Below are 17,767 nucleotides of genomic sequence, written 5' to 3'. Positions count from 1 at the left end.
TATATTCTCAAATCAGGGATTTTGTTTTCTTCCAGTAAATTCCTAGAAGTGGAATTAATGGATTGAATGGTACTTCTTTTTTTAGTTTTTTGAGTGACCGCTCTACTGCTTTTCACAGTGATTGTACCAATTTACATTGCCACCAGCAATGTAGGAGGGTTCCCATTTCTCTGCAGCCTTGCCAACACTTGTTATTTCTCATCTTTGGGTAGTGGCCATTCTAACTGGTGTGAGGTGATACCTCATTGTGGTTTTGATTTGCATTTCCCTGGTGATTAGTGATGTGTATCTTCTCATGTGCCTGTTGGCCATCTGTATTTCTTTCAGGACAAGTCTTGGAGTAATGAATTCCTTCAGCTTTTATTTACCTAGGAATGTCTTAATTTCTCTTTTATATTTGGAGGACAATTGTGCCTGGTATAGAATTCTCAGATGAGTTCCTTGTTTGATCATTTTAAATATGTCATCCCATATATGCCTTATGACTTGCAAGGTTTCTGCCAGAAATTCTCTGATAATCTTATTGAGGATTTCTTGTACGGAAGTCACTTTACTTTTGCTGCTTTGAAAATTCTCTCTTTGGCTTTTGACCGATTTTATGTCACAGTACAGTCTTTTTGTTTTATCACACTTGGGCTTCATTAGGCTTCTTGGATACATACATCCGTGCTGCTCCTTAAGCTTGAAGAGCTTTTGGCCATTATTTCTTTAAGTAAGCACTCTGCTACTTTCACTTCCTCTTCTGAGATTCCCAAAATGTATATGTTGGTGTACTTGTTGCTGTCCTGTAGGTTACTTAGACTCTGTTCACTTTGCTTCATTCTTTGTCTTCTTGCTCCTCAGACTGAAATGATTTCAAATAACATATCATACATTTTGCTAATACCTTCTTTTTTTGCCTGTAGGAGTCTGCTGTTGAACTAATGAAGTTTTGGATACAGTTAATGTGTTTTTTCCGGTCCAGTTTCTATTTGGTTCTTTTTTTACATCTGTCTCCTTGTTGATACTTTCATTTTGTTCATATCATTTTCCTAATTTCCTTTAGTTCTTTGCTTATGTTTTCCTTTAGCTCTTTGGACACATTTAAGATAATTATTATCTAGTATAGTCTGAAGCATGTATTTCTTTATGGTTAATTTCTGGAGATTTTTTTCTTATGAATGTGTGTTTACCAGTTTCTTGGTATGCTTTTGATTTTTTTTGTTGGAAATTGGGCATTCAACAAAACAACTACTACATCCAGTTTTTGCACACTGGCTGTGTATGGGGGAAGTTCTTCATTAATGAGCCCAGCATGAAGACCCAAAATCTTTTCAGCCCTCTTCTGTATATTTGTGTTCCCTGAACTTGTTCTGTTCTTTTTTCCCATACCCCTGTATACATTTAGTTTTAATTTCCCTGAGTCTCACACTACTTCTCTTAGGAGCCTTGGATGTTCTGTTGCAGTCCTCCGTCCATAATCTCCCACTGCAGTCCTCCTGTAGTTTTCATATGCTGCAGCAGTTGCCACAGCCTCTAATAGCTTCCATATTGAAATCCAGAATATGCTGCCATTTCTGCCTGAACTCCAAAGTCAGGCAATACAGAAACCAGTCCCCATCCCTCAGGCAGCTCTAGACAGCCTAGAACATTTCATACATTCTACTCTTTCTTTCCCTTGCATCATAAGTGAGGGAACCTGAGAATTGGGCCATTTCATCCCAGCCACACTAAGGATGGGGAGCAAACATGCCAGCAAATGTCCTGTCTTTCTGAGTGGCTTTTCTTGATTGGGTGTTCTCTTGGATGCTGCAGATCTTTGACTAGTTTCCAGAGTTTCCACAAAGCCTTTTTAGTCAGTCTGTATGTGTTTACATAGTGTTTCCATGGGGAACAAGAACCAGGAGCTTCGTAGTCCCGTCTTTCTGCTGTCACCTTCTTGGGCTCTTCTGAATGCCCTGATTACCCAAATAAGCTTTCTTAATCAGCTTTAACTCAAAGTGTTGGCACTCTGTTGTCAGCTTCAATTGTAGTCTTTTGCCCCAGGGGTCAAACAGGGCTTCACAGTGGTTCAAGAAACCTTCCTGATTGAGTTTTGCATTCACACAAAATAGTATGATTCTGGATTGATCCACTTTATCCAAGTTGGTGCTCAGGTTCCAGAAATTATCTGAAAATGAAGTAAATGTAAAAGTCAACAGTGACAATTAGGACAATATTTTGAATAGACAGTTGTCAAGCTGTTTACTGTAGCATATGCAGTTCTCCTGAACCAACATACTGTTTACTACCTCCATGTCTTTCTCCACCAGTCCCACTGCTGTTCATTCTGTATACAATTAAATGTTAGAATTAGTGCTCAGGAATCATTTATTTTACAAAGCTTTCCTGGCACCCTTACTGCAGTCCTCCAAAAGAAGTAATTACTCCATTCATTTAACAAGTAATTTTTTAGCCAGTCATCCATTTATGGTCTTATAAATAATATTTTTGACAATCCAGAACTCTAATGTATCATTTTCACATACTGGATAACCTGAAAACAATGACCCATCTTTTAGTTGTTACAGGCCATTTTTACAGAATGTAAAATAAATCCCTAATGCCTCTAATGTTCAAGAATATTTAAGACCAATAGTATTTTCAGTCTTTTTACTAAAGAGTTTTGTGTGCAACATACTAGAAAATAAACTAAGGAAGAAGGAGTTCCAGCCATTTCATCTTTATTCCTCTGACTGCAATCTTCCCCTTCTAAAAATGTGTTCAAATAACCAGTGCAACTCTAGATCCATGGTTTTGAATATGCTAGGCAGTATTAATTTCTAAAATGTAACTTACTTTCCCATGACAGATAAGAATAAAATACACTTAACAATTCATGAAACCCTGTAGAAGTCAAAATAAAACAATGACCATACCTAGATCTGTGTTTTTTAATCATATTTGCAGATGTTTGGTGAAAGGTTATTATCCCAGTGATCCCTCTACATACTGACTGTTATTAATTCATGTTACTTTTTACTCAGTGGGTTCCATGCTGACCCGGAATGGGCTGTGTTGGAGCTTGTTAGAAGGGTGCATATACAGTGGGGTCAGGGTGTACTACAGTTGAAATAACAGAATGGAATGTGGGAAGGTGTGTGAAGCTGAAGGTCTAAGTATGATAGATGGGCATTCATTTCCCCCAAAAGTTAAGAACTGTCAGTGATAGTCAAAATAGGGTATTAAGCAGGGAGCCAAATAATCAAAGAAGACTGAAAATGTTAATCTTATTTTCTCAGACTTTGGGGGACTTAATCAAGAAATGTGTCTAAAGTGAGGCAGGATAAACAGCTTGGGCCCCCTATACCCAGTCCTCAATGTGAACACAGCACTCAATCATACCTACCACTTGAGTGCCTGCTTGTGATTATAACCTGGTCTAGCCTTTAAGCACACAGCTCTGCTCCTCTTTAAAAATACAGGGATAAAAATTGGATTTATCAATGTCTGATTCAGTGGCTCTCTAATTTCACATAACTACTTACAGATGTCTATATGTTTATGTATATATATATGTATATGTATATATTAAAGGCATACTATTTGTTAGGTATTATCCCTAAGAGCTTGGGATTTAGTAGTAAATGAAACAAAATCTCTGCTATTGTAGAGCTTCCCTTCTGGTGGGCTGGGGGAGAGAGGGGATGGGACTGGGGAGACAGGTAAGCAAATACATGCTCCGTGTTTTAAAATGCAGTGTAAAAATATAAACAGTGTAAGAGGATAGAAAGCAGTCTTTGGGAGGTGGTGTGCTTTCAGATAGGGTGGCCAAGGAAGTCCTCTTTGCTAGAGAGCCACTGATTGGAAGGATAGAGCAAACCATGTTGAATATATAACTCTTTCTGTGAATATCACAAGTATTTTTTCTTACTAAAGATCATACTTACATAGACAATTTAGAAAATGAAGGTGAACCAAAAGAAGAATAAGATTTATTCTAATACCTCCTCTTAGAACTAATCCCATCATTGCTCTTCTGATATATCTCCTTGGGTTTTTTCTTTTTTTTTTTTGTATTTAATATTGTTGTTGACTTTGTTGCTCTTTACAAGAAAGCTGGTCATTTATTTCAGCTCTATTTTTCACTTGATGTGAACACTGCATCTGTTTAAAATTTTTAAAACGGAACACTGATTTTGAGATGAGATAGGGCAATTGTTTTTAATACCATAGAATAAGGAGACTAAAGAAATTGTTTCTGACCTGATCTCATAAAATACCACATTTATGTTCTTAGGTTTTTAACCAAGTATTATGTTTAGAGTTGGTAAAAATTTCTGGCATGAACTTAAATGGTGTTTATTTTCTGTGTTCTCTTGATTTCAAATTCCACTTACTCCTTAGAACTAGGAAAAAGATCCTGATCTTATATGGAGGAGGACTCATTTCCTTATTTTATATATTACATTTTTTCTGACCTTTTACCTTTGTTTCAGGCAAAGAAGAGTAAAACCAAAATGCCATCTCTGGTAAAGAAGTGGCAGAGTATCCAGCGTGAGTTAGATGAAGAGGAGAACTCTAGTTCCAGTGAAGAAGACCGGGAATCAACTGCACAGAAGCGAATTGAAGAGTGGAAGCAGCAGCAGCTGGTCAGGTACAAAGAAACAAACCAGGAATGGGTTGTGGTAATTGTAGTTGCTATTTTAGAGCAGTTGTATTCTTAAAATGACAGCCTTTAATTTTTGGTATTGATTACAGACTAATATCTAAAACAGTTTTTAATTCATAGAAAGTTTGTTTCCATATAAAAATAATGGCCATGGCTCTTTTCAAAACCAGAAATATCAGAGCTGTAATGCTTCCACTGATCATTCATTTTAGGCAAGGGACTGTCTTAATTCTCATTATAACAAGAAAAGTAGTCATCTCCATTTACTGTCTACATTCAATAGACCCTTTTATGTAGTTTTAAGAATTTATTTTACAAATAATAGAGGTAAAAAAAAAAGGGTGGGGAGAGAAAACATCATTAGAAATTATCATTTCAGTATGTGTTAAAACAAACTAACCCAAATTGCTACTTGTTTTGAAGGTATACATACTGAAATGAACAACATTCTCTGAATGCAACTAATTGCCCAGTTGTCATGCACAACCGGGAACATAAGTCATCTCATAGTGATGCCAGGTTCCAAATTCATCTTTGATAGGTTCTTAGCTTGTCATCACTTCTGGTTTTTGCACTTGTGACATCACAAATGCAGTACTTAACGAAAACATTTGGGAGAGGATAGCTGTCTTTCTTTGCTTCATAGTTCAAAATATTTTCATTTTTAGATACATAAATACCAGTTGGAGTGGTCATGCCAGTGAATTTTTTTTGTTCCTAAAATTTCTGTTTTTCTCTAGTCACTACACACCATCTTTCAGCATTTGTCCCCTTACAAATCTATCAAATTGTAGCATAGAGAATCTTAAAACCTGACAGATTGCTGTTAACATATCTTTTTTAGGAAAATTAGATCCAGGTTCTTGTTATGAAGTGTTGGCTGATAAAGTTGTTCCTTTTGAGTGAGAAGACTATATTTCCTTTTTGTCCTTAGAAATATGTTATTCATTCATCAGTCTTAAATTTGAGAAAATTCATCTAGTATGTGGTCCTTTTAACATTCATAGTTTGATCAATTTTACCATCTTAATTAGAATCTGCAGCGCTGCTGTCTATGTCTTGGCATGCATCCTCTGGTTTGTCCAATATTTGTGAGGGGGAATAAAGATGATTATGAAGATGTCTTCATAAGATCTAGAAATGCACCATTTTGGGCAATCGGCAAGAAAATTGGGGGATGGATACTATAAGTGACAGTTTATCTCACTTTTGCATCATTTTTGTAGATGATTTCATTATTTAGTTTTATTTTTTTAGCTCCTTTTGGTATTGCTAGGTATTGAGTTATGATTCATTCCTACAATGATGAAATAGCAAACTATCTGAAGATGATGGGGGAAATCATGAAGATCCTGTATTTATCTTAAATTATTTTAGATTTGTGAAAAAATCTAGTGCTCCCATTCTGGCAAATGCAAGATAGAATCCGAGTTTTAACATATTTTTTAAATGAGTGACTAAACCATAAGATACAGTCCTTCACAAATAGTTAAAACTGATCAAAAGAGAATCTCAAAAAGTATAAGGTCCCTGATGGTATATTGAGGGTTAAATAGATCTTCCTTAAAGAATCATACTTCCTAGGAACCAAGAAAAACTTTTACAAGAGTATGTTTTATTCCTTCATTGTGGCTTTAATGGTTATTGGAAATACATAAAAATAAATATGAACATATATACATAAAACAGAGTATGTGTGTCTTTGGTTGACCCATGAGAATTGGATGAAGTATATACTGGCACTTAACTGAGAAACTTGAAGTATTTTTATGGACATAGATGTGATAAATTTCAGTTTGTTAGAAGCTTTTATTTGCTAGGAAACGAATGGTTTCATATTTTTCTTTTCCAGTGAAGTAATCTGTATATTGTTTTCACAGTGGCATGGCAGAGAGAAATGCTAATTTTGAAGCCCTTCCTGAGGATTGGCGAGCAAGACTGAAGAGAAGGAAAATGGCTCCAAACACATAATTTAAAATTCTTTTTAATTTTTATTACTGACTTATTCCATGTTCAGAGTCTTAAACCAGTTTTACAGTTGTCAATAAACTATAAATGTTATGAGGGAGAGCATATGAATTTCCTGGACAAGAGCTTACTCATACAAAATTTTCACATTTGTGAAATGTAATGTTTTCTGTTTTGCTGGAGAGTGTTTTGCTGGAGTAATGTTTACTGCCTTTGTTCTCATACTGTCAAACTCAGCATGTTAGTTAGGTACATTAACTTCATCAGTCTGAAACATGTGGCTCATAAATATGACACTGCTATAGAGGGCTCACTGACGAAAAGTGAAGAATTTTCTTAACTACTAGGGACTCACTTAGTGCCTAGTGTGGCTCTCTCATTAACTTAAATTCCGGAACAAGTGCAATTAAGAAGGCAGCTCTGTATTCTACCTTGCTTAATTGGGATCATCAATCTCTTTCTGACCTGTTCCTCTAAACTGTCATCTCTTAAGTGCTGAAGTATATATCAGGTTGTTTACCTTTTGTTGACAGATGGCCATGCTCTTTACTCTTTCTCACAAATTCTACAGCTGATAGCACAGTCATTTCACATACTAGGTGGCATATTTAAATTTCAATACAGGCAGCAGCAGGTGTTCATGTCTTTGTTTTTGAGAATTTCTCCCTCCCATACGTGGCAGTAAATGTAACAAGAGCCATTGTATGTATTAATGTGACTCCATTGTCTTAACCTTGTTCCAAAATTTGCCTCCCTTTTATGTGTGAATGTACTCTTCATAAAATTCCAGTATTTAAAATGCAGTTCACTGTTCTGTAGATTCTGTTGTATCACAATCAGGTAAAAGTCACTTTAAACTGAAGAAAAGGCAAGTTGTGTTTTAAAGCTGTATTTCTCCAGTTTCTGACCTTGTAAATTTGTATATATGCACTAATAAAGCTTTTTTTATACTTGTGATTGGTTATCCTTTTGCTCTTCTAAGCCTGTTGCTCACGATTATGTAACCAAGACTAAATCAATTCTTGTTTTTTTCTAATCAAATACAGTATAAGGTGTCCACAAACATTGAAGAGCAGCAGGATCTTGAGTCAGTTTAGAGGTGCGGGGGAGTGGGGTTAGAAAAACAGTCTTCTAGTACTAGAAAGTGCTATATGAGTTAAATTTTGGAACTTTTACTCTAGTATTATCTAGTGTTTGACCTACTTAAATCTTGGAAGTGATGTAATGTTACAGTTTGAGAAAAAAGTTTCTAGCTTTTGCCTCTAATTATAATACTTATGGTTATATTCATATAAAGTTAACCAAAGATGACAATAGTTGAATTTTATTCCAGTATATTTATATGCATGTGATTTAAATGTTTACTTAATCAGTGTCATGTATGCTAGTGTGTTGGATATTATTTACCATTATGCAAATATCGGTATGACCTTTTCGTATACAAATTGTTTTTTTTATAATTTGCACAGAGTAACTTTCTGGACTTAGTAAAGGCTATCAACTAGTCACTAAAGTCTTTGCTTTAACTGCCTAACAGTTTTTACAGACTTGTAGGAATTGCTGCAGAGCAGCTGAGCATTTATTATCCTACCAGAATGGAGCATTTTTAAAAATCTGACGATTTGATAGGTAAAACGTGTGGTTTTAATTTTTTGTTTCTTGCATTCTTTCAATATAGAAGGTTCTGACTATGGGGTGGACATTTATCAGGTGAAAGGGGGGAAGCAGCTCCCTTTGAACAATACCTAACAGTTACCTAAAGCAAAGGAACGGAAAAGAGGTTTGAAATATGCTGAGACTACTGGCGTTGTATTCATCGATCCAGTTTCGATTGTCCAGAAGCGGGACTGCAGTATCGTAAGAAGGGAAGATGAATCCAAATTCGGTCTCCAGCCGCGGGCAAGTGCCCTTTACCCAGTGTTGAAGGCGGGGCTTCACTCCGGAAGCGCCTGGCAGCCCCTCCTTCCAGCTTACGCCCTTGAGTTGCTAGGCTACCGGGACCCTCGCCGAAAGCGGTGGCGGCTGGGCGAGACGCGTCTCGTCTGTCCGGAGCTGGCCCGGCCTTTGTAGCTGCCGTGCCGTGGCCTTTGGCCTTCCGCCCTGCATAGCTTTTCTCTGGCGCCGTGCCCACCCCTGCTGCCCCGTACAGGCCAGGGCGCGAAGACGGTCGCACCCTGCCCTCCGCTCTCCTAGGAAATCTGCGCGCCCTTCCCCGACGCTTCGGGGAAACTGCCCCTTACTACCTTCCCTGGACCAGGAATCTCTGAGCCCCTGAATTCCGTTTTCCGGGCCCCTGACCGTTCTTTCTCATCTACTCCCAAATGACTTAACCGGGTCTTTCCATTCTCATTTCTTTCCCTTTTCTGCGGTGTCCTAGTGGTGGCCATCGCCCTCCAAAGAGAAAGGGAAGCATGAAGCTAGGAAGGGTCCCGAGACCGCGGGAGGAGACTGGAAGATGAGACGTGCTCCGTGATTCCTCAGGTGCGCTCGGGCATCCCAGCGGGATCCACCAGCCAGAAGGGCCTGTTTGTCTGAGGAGAGGTTGGGTTGGCAGGGAAGAGGGAGCGATGCGGAAAGGGTTTGCTCTAGTCGCGTGAGAGCTGTGGAGCGGAGCGGGGAGTGAATATCCGCAGTTTTTTCAGTTGACTTGTTTTTTTTATTTTTAGCTTCTATGTAATCAGTTGCCCTTTGGAAACTGGGCAGGGGTTGTGGCTGGATACCGGTGTCATTGACTGGTCTTGAGCATACCACGCAGAAGTAACATGTTCCCAGCATTGGAAACAGAACTCAAGCAGGAGGTCGGTACACACCCCTCTTCAGGAACTCCACAGAAGTACAATAGTTGATCATATGATATATTCCGGTGATACCTTTTTCTAGGCGGAGATCTTGACCCCCAAGATAGAATAATTTGCAGGAATGTCTTTCTCCGGATTTGTTTACAGACGTTCTTAGGTCTACTGCCCTCTGGACAGTGCTTGTGTGCCTATTACCAAGAGTTCAGTGTTGTTTTAAAGGACTTTTCCTGTTTGAGTTGGCCTTTCCTTTCACAGACTCTTCCTGATCCCTATGAAGACTTTATGTACCGTCACCTCCAGTACTATGGCTTCTTTAAAGGTATAATTTCATTCTTATGTAGCATCACCTTTCCTGGGTTCATGAAGTAAATTGATTAACTGAGAGTTAAGCTTAGATAAACTAATGACTAATTTTTCCAGGACCATTAGTGAAAGCAGAAAGGAACTAGAAAGTACTTCCTTTCCCCATTGATAGGCTATGTCATTTCTGAAATGTCCATATATGCAAGTTTGTTTTCCACCAATGCTATCTTTTCTTAATTTTGCCATATAACATAAAAATAGTCTTTGGTATGTGGAAAGATATACCCTCCCATCTTGTTTTCAAAAATGTCTTGGTTATTCTTGCCTTTTGTGTATAATTTTAGAATTAGCTTGTGATATTTTTAAAATTTTGGGATTGCACTGAATCGATAGATCAAATTTCACAAGACAGGAGACTTTTACAATACTGGGTTCTCCAATCTACAAATAGTCTATTTCTTTATTTACTTAGGTCTTCTTTAATGTGTCCTAATAAAGACTTAGAATTTTTTCATAGAACTTCACATTTTTATACTATATATATTATCTTTTTACATTTCTTTTTTCTTCTGGTATTTAGAAATAAAATTCAGTTTTCATGTTGATTTTACTTCTATTGACCTTACTAAACTTTTTTTATTAATTATGTCATTTTCTAAGTGATTACTAATTTGTTAAAACTAGATTTCCAGTTTGTCAGATTCATGAGAGCCCTCAAAACAAAGCAGCTTTGGGCATTAGGGCTCCACTGCCACTCTAAATACCTGCTTTCACTTGGCTGTGGCTCTCTTGGCTGCTCTTGTAGCTACTGGGTCTTTCTGCCTCCGTGCCCATTCTCTTTCCATTATACCATGCTGCTCCTCAAGTCTTCCTCACTGTAAAATGGAGAAAATTATGCTTAACTCATGTAAATTGGAATGTGAAAGCTCCTTGGAAAATAAGATGTATTCATTGCAAAGGTTTGTGGAGGTAGATGGTGATAGAAGTAGTGGCAGTTTGGGTATTAGTAATTTTGGTATTGACCTAGGTGTAGAGTTTATGAACCAGCCTTTAATTAAAGTGCCTTTTTTCAGCTCAGAGAGGCAGTTTACCACACTCAGCTACACACCAGCATGTTTGGAAGAATAATCCTCAATACCTACTGAGTGGCTCTTTTGGGAAAAGAGATGATTTGATACCAGGACCCCTGTAAAAAGAGAAGCTTTTGCATAATAATCTGTGCATGTGATCCCTGGAATCCTCATTACCTTTAGCAACTCCTCCAGGTATTGAGGAGAACATGGCTTAACATGGGAGAAGACAGGGAAGCAACCTTGGCCTATTTCTTACATTACTCAAAAATGTTCCCTCTAGATCTTCTTTGGATTGTAGATTTAAATTAAAATACTGTATGTTCTCTGGAGAGTATAGTAATGATTATATAACATCTTTCTATGTTGATAGTAACCACACTAGAGGGGGTGAGGATTTAATAATATGGGTAAACTGTTGAACCACTGTGTTGTACATTTGAAACCAATATGAGATTGTATTTCAACAATACTTAAATTTTAAAAAATAATGTATGTTCTAGATTATCTTCCTCTAAATTGTTGGAAAATTTAAGACTCTTTGGTCAAGAGTAACACATTGATTTTTCACACAGCTTTGATCCCTGGAACCCTCGTTGCCTTTACCAACTCCTCCAGGTATTAAGGAGAACATGACTTAACAGAGCTTTTTTTCACACAGCTTTGATGGATGTATTTATTAAGCCTCTTTGCATATGAGTGGTAGAAACCATCCAGCTAGCTTAAGCAGAAATAATTTTTCACAGGAATTCCACAGGTTTCTTTTGGAATCCAAGGACAGGAGTGCATTTAAATTTCTTAATACATATCCAACCCAACATCAATCTACTTCTTTTTTCTCCACATTCTCCCCAGCCCCATACCATCCTTTCACTCTATCGAAACAACCTCTGTAATTGTGGTCCCTTGGCTGCTTCTTTTCCATACTGTTCTTTTCCAATCCATTTTCCACAAAACAGAGGTTTTTTCTTTTTTATATGCAAATATGACTGTTTTCCTTTTCTAGTTAAAACCTTAGTAACACTAGACCAAAAAGCTGTAAATATAACACTGATAATTTTTCCACCAAAATTTATACTTCTGTATAGAAAAAGTATCATTAATGGAGTATATAACAAACTGAACAATATTTGTGGCAAATATGTCAAAGAATTAATTTTCTTAACATAACAGCTATTACAAGTCAATATGTCAAAAATGACCAAATAGAAAAATGGGCATAAGACACGAACAAGCAGTTCATAGAAAAACATAGGTAGTCCATAAACTTATAAAAACATGCTCAACTTCACCTCCAATTAAAGATACAAATCAAAATATCAGGGGAAGAGGAGCCAAGATGGCAGTGTGAGTAGGGCAGAGGAAATCTCCCAAAACCATATATATTTTTGAAAATACAACAAATACAACTATTCCTAAAAGAGAGACCAGAAGATATAGGAGAACAGCCAGGCTATATCTACACCTACAAGAACCCAGGACCTCACGAAGGGGGTAAGATACAAGTCGCAGCCAGGCAGGGCACTAGTGCACCCCCCACCCCAGCTCCCCAGGGGGAGGAGAGGAGTCAGAGAGGGCAGAGAGTGGGAGTCCAGGACTGCTAAATACCCAGCCCTAGTCATCTGCACTGGGAGCACAGACACACAGTGCGTGCTGCACTGGATACTAGGGCAACGGTACAGTAAAACCTGCGAGCGGGATCCCAAAGCCAGCACCCCTAAAACAAACAAAAAGTGACTGCTTTTTGAAAGTCTTAAAGGGACAGGAGCCTCACAGCTAGACGGAAGCGACCCAGCACACTCAGCCTAGCAGCTGGGAATCCCGGGGAATTCTGGGTGTCCTAACCCCCTGGGTGGCAGCGCAGCTCTGAGGCCCCTCATGGCAATAAACAGCCTCCCTCCTGTTCCCCTTCCAGTGCAGCCCCGCCATAGTGGAGGGGCAGCCTGAGACCAGACACACACACAGAGCCCACACAGAGCCTCCACTGCAGCTGCCTGGGCCAGACTCAGAGACACCATCGGCGCACAGCTGCCCAGCACAAGCTGCAGGGGTTGCCGTTCTCGCAGGACAGAAAGACAAAGAGCAAGTGGGAAGGGACTTTGTTCTCCCAGGTGACACACATGCCAACAGTCCACAACTACCTCTTATCGCCATAAAAAGGCAGAAGAATTTGATCTAGACAAGAATCACACAGACATCCCCTGAGAGGGAACCTAGGGAGATAGATTTAACCAATCTTCCTGAAAAAGAATTCAAAATAAAGGTCATAACCATGCTGATGGAGCTGCAGAGAAATATGCAAGAGCCAACAGATAAAGTTGGGAGGGAGAATACAGAAGTAACAATCTCTGGAAGGACTTAAAAGCAGAATGGATGAGGTGGAAGAAGCCATTAATGGAATAGAAATCAGAGAACAGGAACACAGAGAAGCTGACACAGAGAGAGATAAAAGGATTTCCAGGAATGAAAGAATATTAAGAGAACTGTGACCAAACGGAACAATATCCACATAATAGGGGTACCAGAAGAAGAAGAGAGAGAAAAAGGGATAGAAAGTGTATTTGAAGAAATAATTGTTGAAAACTTCCCCAAACTGGGGGAGGAAATAGTCGCTCAGACCACAGAAGCACACAGAACTCCCAACAGAAGGGACCCAAGGAGGACAACACCATGACACATAATAATTAAAATGGCAAAGATCAAGGACATCAAGGACAAGGACAGAATGTTAAAGGCAGCCAGAGAGAGAAAAAAGGTGACCTACAAAGGAAAACCCATCAGGCTATCATCAGACTTCTCAACAGAAACCTTATAGGCCTGAAGAGAATGGCATGATATAGTTAATGCAATGAAACAGAAGAGCCTTGAACTAAGGATACTGTATCCAGCATGACTATCATTTAAATATGGAGGAGGGATTAAACAATTCCCAGACAAGCAAAAGTTGAGGGAATTTGCCTCCCACAAACCACCTTTACAGGATATATTAGAGGGACTGCTCAAGATGGAAGCACTCCTAAGGCTAAATAGATGTCACCAGAGAAAATAAAATCGTGCAAAGAAAGCAGACCAAATACTAACTAAAGACAAAAAATAAAATCAAATACCCACAAAAGCAGGCAAAGGAAACACAAAAGAGCAGAAAATAAAACACCCAACATATAAAAGAATGGAGGAGGAGGAATAAGAAGGGAGAGAAATAAAGAATCATCAGACTGTGTTTATAATAGCTCAATATGCAAATTAAGTTAGATGGTAAGATAGTAAAGAAGCTAACCTTGAACCTTTGGTAGCCACGAATCTAAAGCCTGCAATGGCAATAAGTACATAACTTTCAGTAATCACCCTAAATGTAAATGGACTAAATGCACCAATAAAATGACACAGAGTAATAGAATGGATAAAAAAAGCAAGACCCATCTGTATGCTGCTTACAAGAGACTCACCACAAACCCAAAGACATGCACAGACTAAAAGTCAAGGGATGGAAAAAGATATTTCATGCAAACAACAAGGAGGATAAAGCAGGTGTTGCAGTACTTGTATCAGACAAAATAGACTTCAACACAAAGTAATGAGATAAAGAAGGACATTACATAATGATAAAGTCAGTCCAACAAGAGAATATAACTATTATAAATATATATGCACCCAACACAGGAGCACCAGCATATGTGAAACAAATACTTAGAGAATTAAAGGAGGAAATAGAATGCAATGCATTCATTTTAGGAGACTTCAACATACCACTCACTCCAAAGGACAGATCCACCAGACAGAAAATAAGGACGCAGAAGCACTGAACAACATACTGTAACAGATGGACCTAGCAGACATCTATACAACTCTACACCCAAAAGCAGCAGGGTACACATTCTTCTCAAGTACACATGGAATATTCTCCAGAATAGACCACATACTAGGCCACAAAAAAAAGCCTCGGTAAATTCAAAAAGATTGAAATTCTACAAACCAACTTCTCAGACTGCAAAGGTATAAAACTAGAAATAAACTGCACAAACAAAGCAAAAAGGCTCACAAACACACGGAGGCTTAACAACATGCTCCTAAATAGTCAATGGATCAATGACCAAATTAAAATGGAGATCAAGCAATATATGGAAACAAATGACAACAACACAAAGCCCCAAATTCTGTGAGACCCAGCAAAAGCAGTTTTAAGAGGAAAGTATATAGCAATCCAGGCATATTTAAAGAAGGAAGAGCAATCCCAAATGAATAGTCTAAAGTTACAATTATCGAAATTGGAAAAAGAACAAATGAGGCCTAAAGTCAGCAGAAGGAGGGACATAATAAAGATCAGAGAAGAAATAATTAAAATTGAGAAGAATTTAAGAAATTGAGAAGAATAAAACAATAGAAAAAAATCAATGAACCCAAGAACTGGTTCTTTGAGAAAATAAACAAAATAGATAAGCCCCTAGCCAGACTTATTAAGAGAAAAAGAGAATCAACACGCATCAACAGAATCAGAAATGAGAAAGGAAAAATGACGCCAGAACCCACAGAAATACAAAGAATTATTAGAGAATACTATGAAAACCTATATGCTAACAAGCTGGAAAACCGAGAAGAAATGGAGAACTTCCTAGAAAAATACAACCTTCCAAGACTGACCAATGAAAAAACAGAAAATCTAAACATACCAATTACCAGCAATGAAATTGAAGCAGTAATCAAAAAACTCCCCAAGAGCAAAACCCCCAGGCCAGATGGATTTACCGTGGAATTTTATTAAACATACAGAGAAGACATAATACTCATTCTCCTTAAAGTTTTCCAAAAAATAGAAGAGGAGGGAATACACCCAAACTCATTCTATGAAGCCAGCATCACCCTTATACCAAAACCAGGTAAAAACCCCAACGAGAAAGAAAATTACAAACCAATATCCCTGATGAACATAGATGCAATAATACTCAACAAAATATTAGCAAACTGAAATCGAAAATACATTAGAAGGATCATACACCACGACCAAGTAGGATTCATCTCAGGGATGCAAGGATGGTACAACATTCAAAAATCCATCAAGATCATCCACAGCATAAACAAAAAGAAGGACAAAAATCACAAGATCATCTCCATAGATGCTGAAAAAGCATTCGACAAAATTCAACATCCATTCATGATAAAAAATCTCTCAACAAAATGGGCATAGAGGGCAAGTACCTCAACATAATAAAGGCCATATATGATAAACGCACAGGCAACATTATACTTAACAGTGAGAAGCTGAAAGCTTTTACTCTAAGATTGGGAACAAGACAGGGATGCCCCTCTCCCCACTGTTACTCAACATAGTACCTGAGGTCCTAGCCATGGCAATTAGACAAAGCAAAGAAATACAAGGCACCCAGATTGGTAAAGAAGTCAAACTGTCACTATTTGCAGATGACATGGTATTGTACATAAAAAACCCTAAAGACTCCACTGCAAAACTACTAGAACTAATATCTGAATTCAGCAAAGTTGCAGGATACAAAATTAATACACAGAAATCTGTGGCTTTCCTATACACTAATGATGAACTAGCAGAAAATGAAATCAGGAAAGCAATTCCATTCACAATTGCATCAAAAAGAATAAAATAACGAGGAATAAACCTAACCAAGGAAGTGAAAGACCTATACCCTGAAAACTACAAGACACTCCTAAGAGAAATTGAAGAGGACACTAACAAATGGAAACTCATCCCATGCTCTTGGCTAGGAAGAATTAATATCATCAAAATGGCCATCCTGCCCAAAGCTGTCTACAGATTCAATGCAATCCCTATCCAACTACAAACAGCATTGTTCAACAAACTGGAACAAATAGTTCAGAAATTCATACGGAACTGCCAAACGCCCCAAATAGCCAAAGAAATCCTGAGAAAGAAGAATAAAATGGGAATGTCGCTCACCAACTTCAAGATCTACTACAAAGCCATAGTAATGAAGACAATTTGGTACTGGCACAAGAACAGACCCACAGGCCAGTGGAACAGAATAGAGACTCCAGACATTAACCCAAACATATATTGTCAATTAATATATGATAAGAGTCACAGACATACAATGGAGAAATGACAGCCTCTTCAACAGTTGGTGTTGGCAAAACTGGACAACTACATGTAAGAGAATGAAACTGGATCATTGCTAACCCCATACACAAAAGTAAATTTGAAATGGATCAAATACCTGAATGTAAGTCATGAAACCATAACACTCTTAGAAAAAAACATAGGCAAAAATCTCCTGGATATTAACATTTGTCCCCAGGCAAGGGAAACAAAAGTAAAAATGGACAAGTGGGACTATATCAAGCTGAAAAGCTTCTGTACAGCAAAGGACACCATCAACAGAACAAAAAGGTATCCTACAGTATGGGAGAATATATTCATAAATGACAGACCTGAAACATCCAAAATATATAAACACCTCAACAAACAAAAAGCAAATAACCCAATTAAAAAATGGTCAGAGGAGCTGAACAGACACTTCTCCAAAGAAGAAATTCAGATGGCTAACAGAGACATGAGAAGATGCTCCACATCGCTAGTCATCAGAGAAATGCAAATTAAAACCACAATGAGATATCACCTCACACCAGTAAGGATTGCCACCATCCAAAAGACAAGCAACAACAAATGTTGGCGAGGTTGTGGAGAAAGGGGAAGCCTCCTACAGTGCTGGTGGGAATGTAACCATTATGGAAAGCAGTGTGGAGGTTCCTCAAAAAGCTCAAAATAGAAATACCATTTGACCCAGGAATTCCACTTCTAGGAATTTACCCTAAAAATGCAGCAGCTCAGTTTGAAAAAGACAGATGCACCCCTGTGTTTATTGCAGCACTATTTACAATAGCCAAGAAACGGAAGCAACCTAAGTGTCCATCAGTAGATGAATGGATAAAGAAGAGTGGTATATATACACAATGGAATATTATTCAGCTATAAGAAGAAAACAAATCCTACCATTTGCATCAACATGGAT

The 17,767-nt window shown here is 38.1% G+C and overlaps 2 protein-coding genes across 2 annotated transcripts in view; both read left to right on the top strand.

The window, feature by feature from the left end:
- The window catches only part of FNBP4 (formin binding protein 4), a 42,749-nt gene extending 35,196 nt beyond the window's left edge, over positions 1–7,553 (top strand). Inside the window, exons 16-17 of the mRNA XM_017664291.3 lie at positions 4,458–4,615; positions 6,511–7,553. Coding sequence (XP_017519780.2) covers positions 4,458–4,615; positions 6,511–6,601 — 249 coding nt within the window. The 3' untranslated portion in view covers positions 6,602–7,553. The remainder of the gene's footprint in view (positions 1–4,457; positions 4,616–6,510) is intronic.
- A 146-nt stretch (positions 7,554–7,699) lies between these two features.
- The window catches only part of AGBL2 (AGBL carboxypeptidase 2), a 111,273-nt gene continuing 101,205 nt past the window's right edge, over positions 7,700–17,767 (top strand). The window contains 4 exon segments of the mRNA XM_073217722.1: positions 7,700–9,079; positions 9,265–9,396; positions 9,652–9,715; positions 10,773–10,919. Of these exon segments, the coding sequence (XP_073073823.1) occupies positions 9,361–9,396; positions 9,652–9,715; positions 10,773–10,919 (247 nt within the window). The 5' untranslated portion in view covers positions 7,700–9,079; positions 9,265–9,360.

Source organism: Manis javanica, chromosome 11 (assembly GCF_040802235.1).
Source record: "Manis javanica isolate MJ-LG chromosome 11, MJ_LKY, whole genome shotgun sequence".
NCBI lineage: Eukaryota > Metazoa > Chordata > Mammalia > Pholidota > Manidae > Manis > Manis javanica.
Note: the sequence above shows the minus strand (reverse complement) of the source record. Positions and strands in the feature narration are given on the sequence as shown.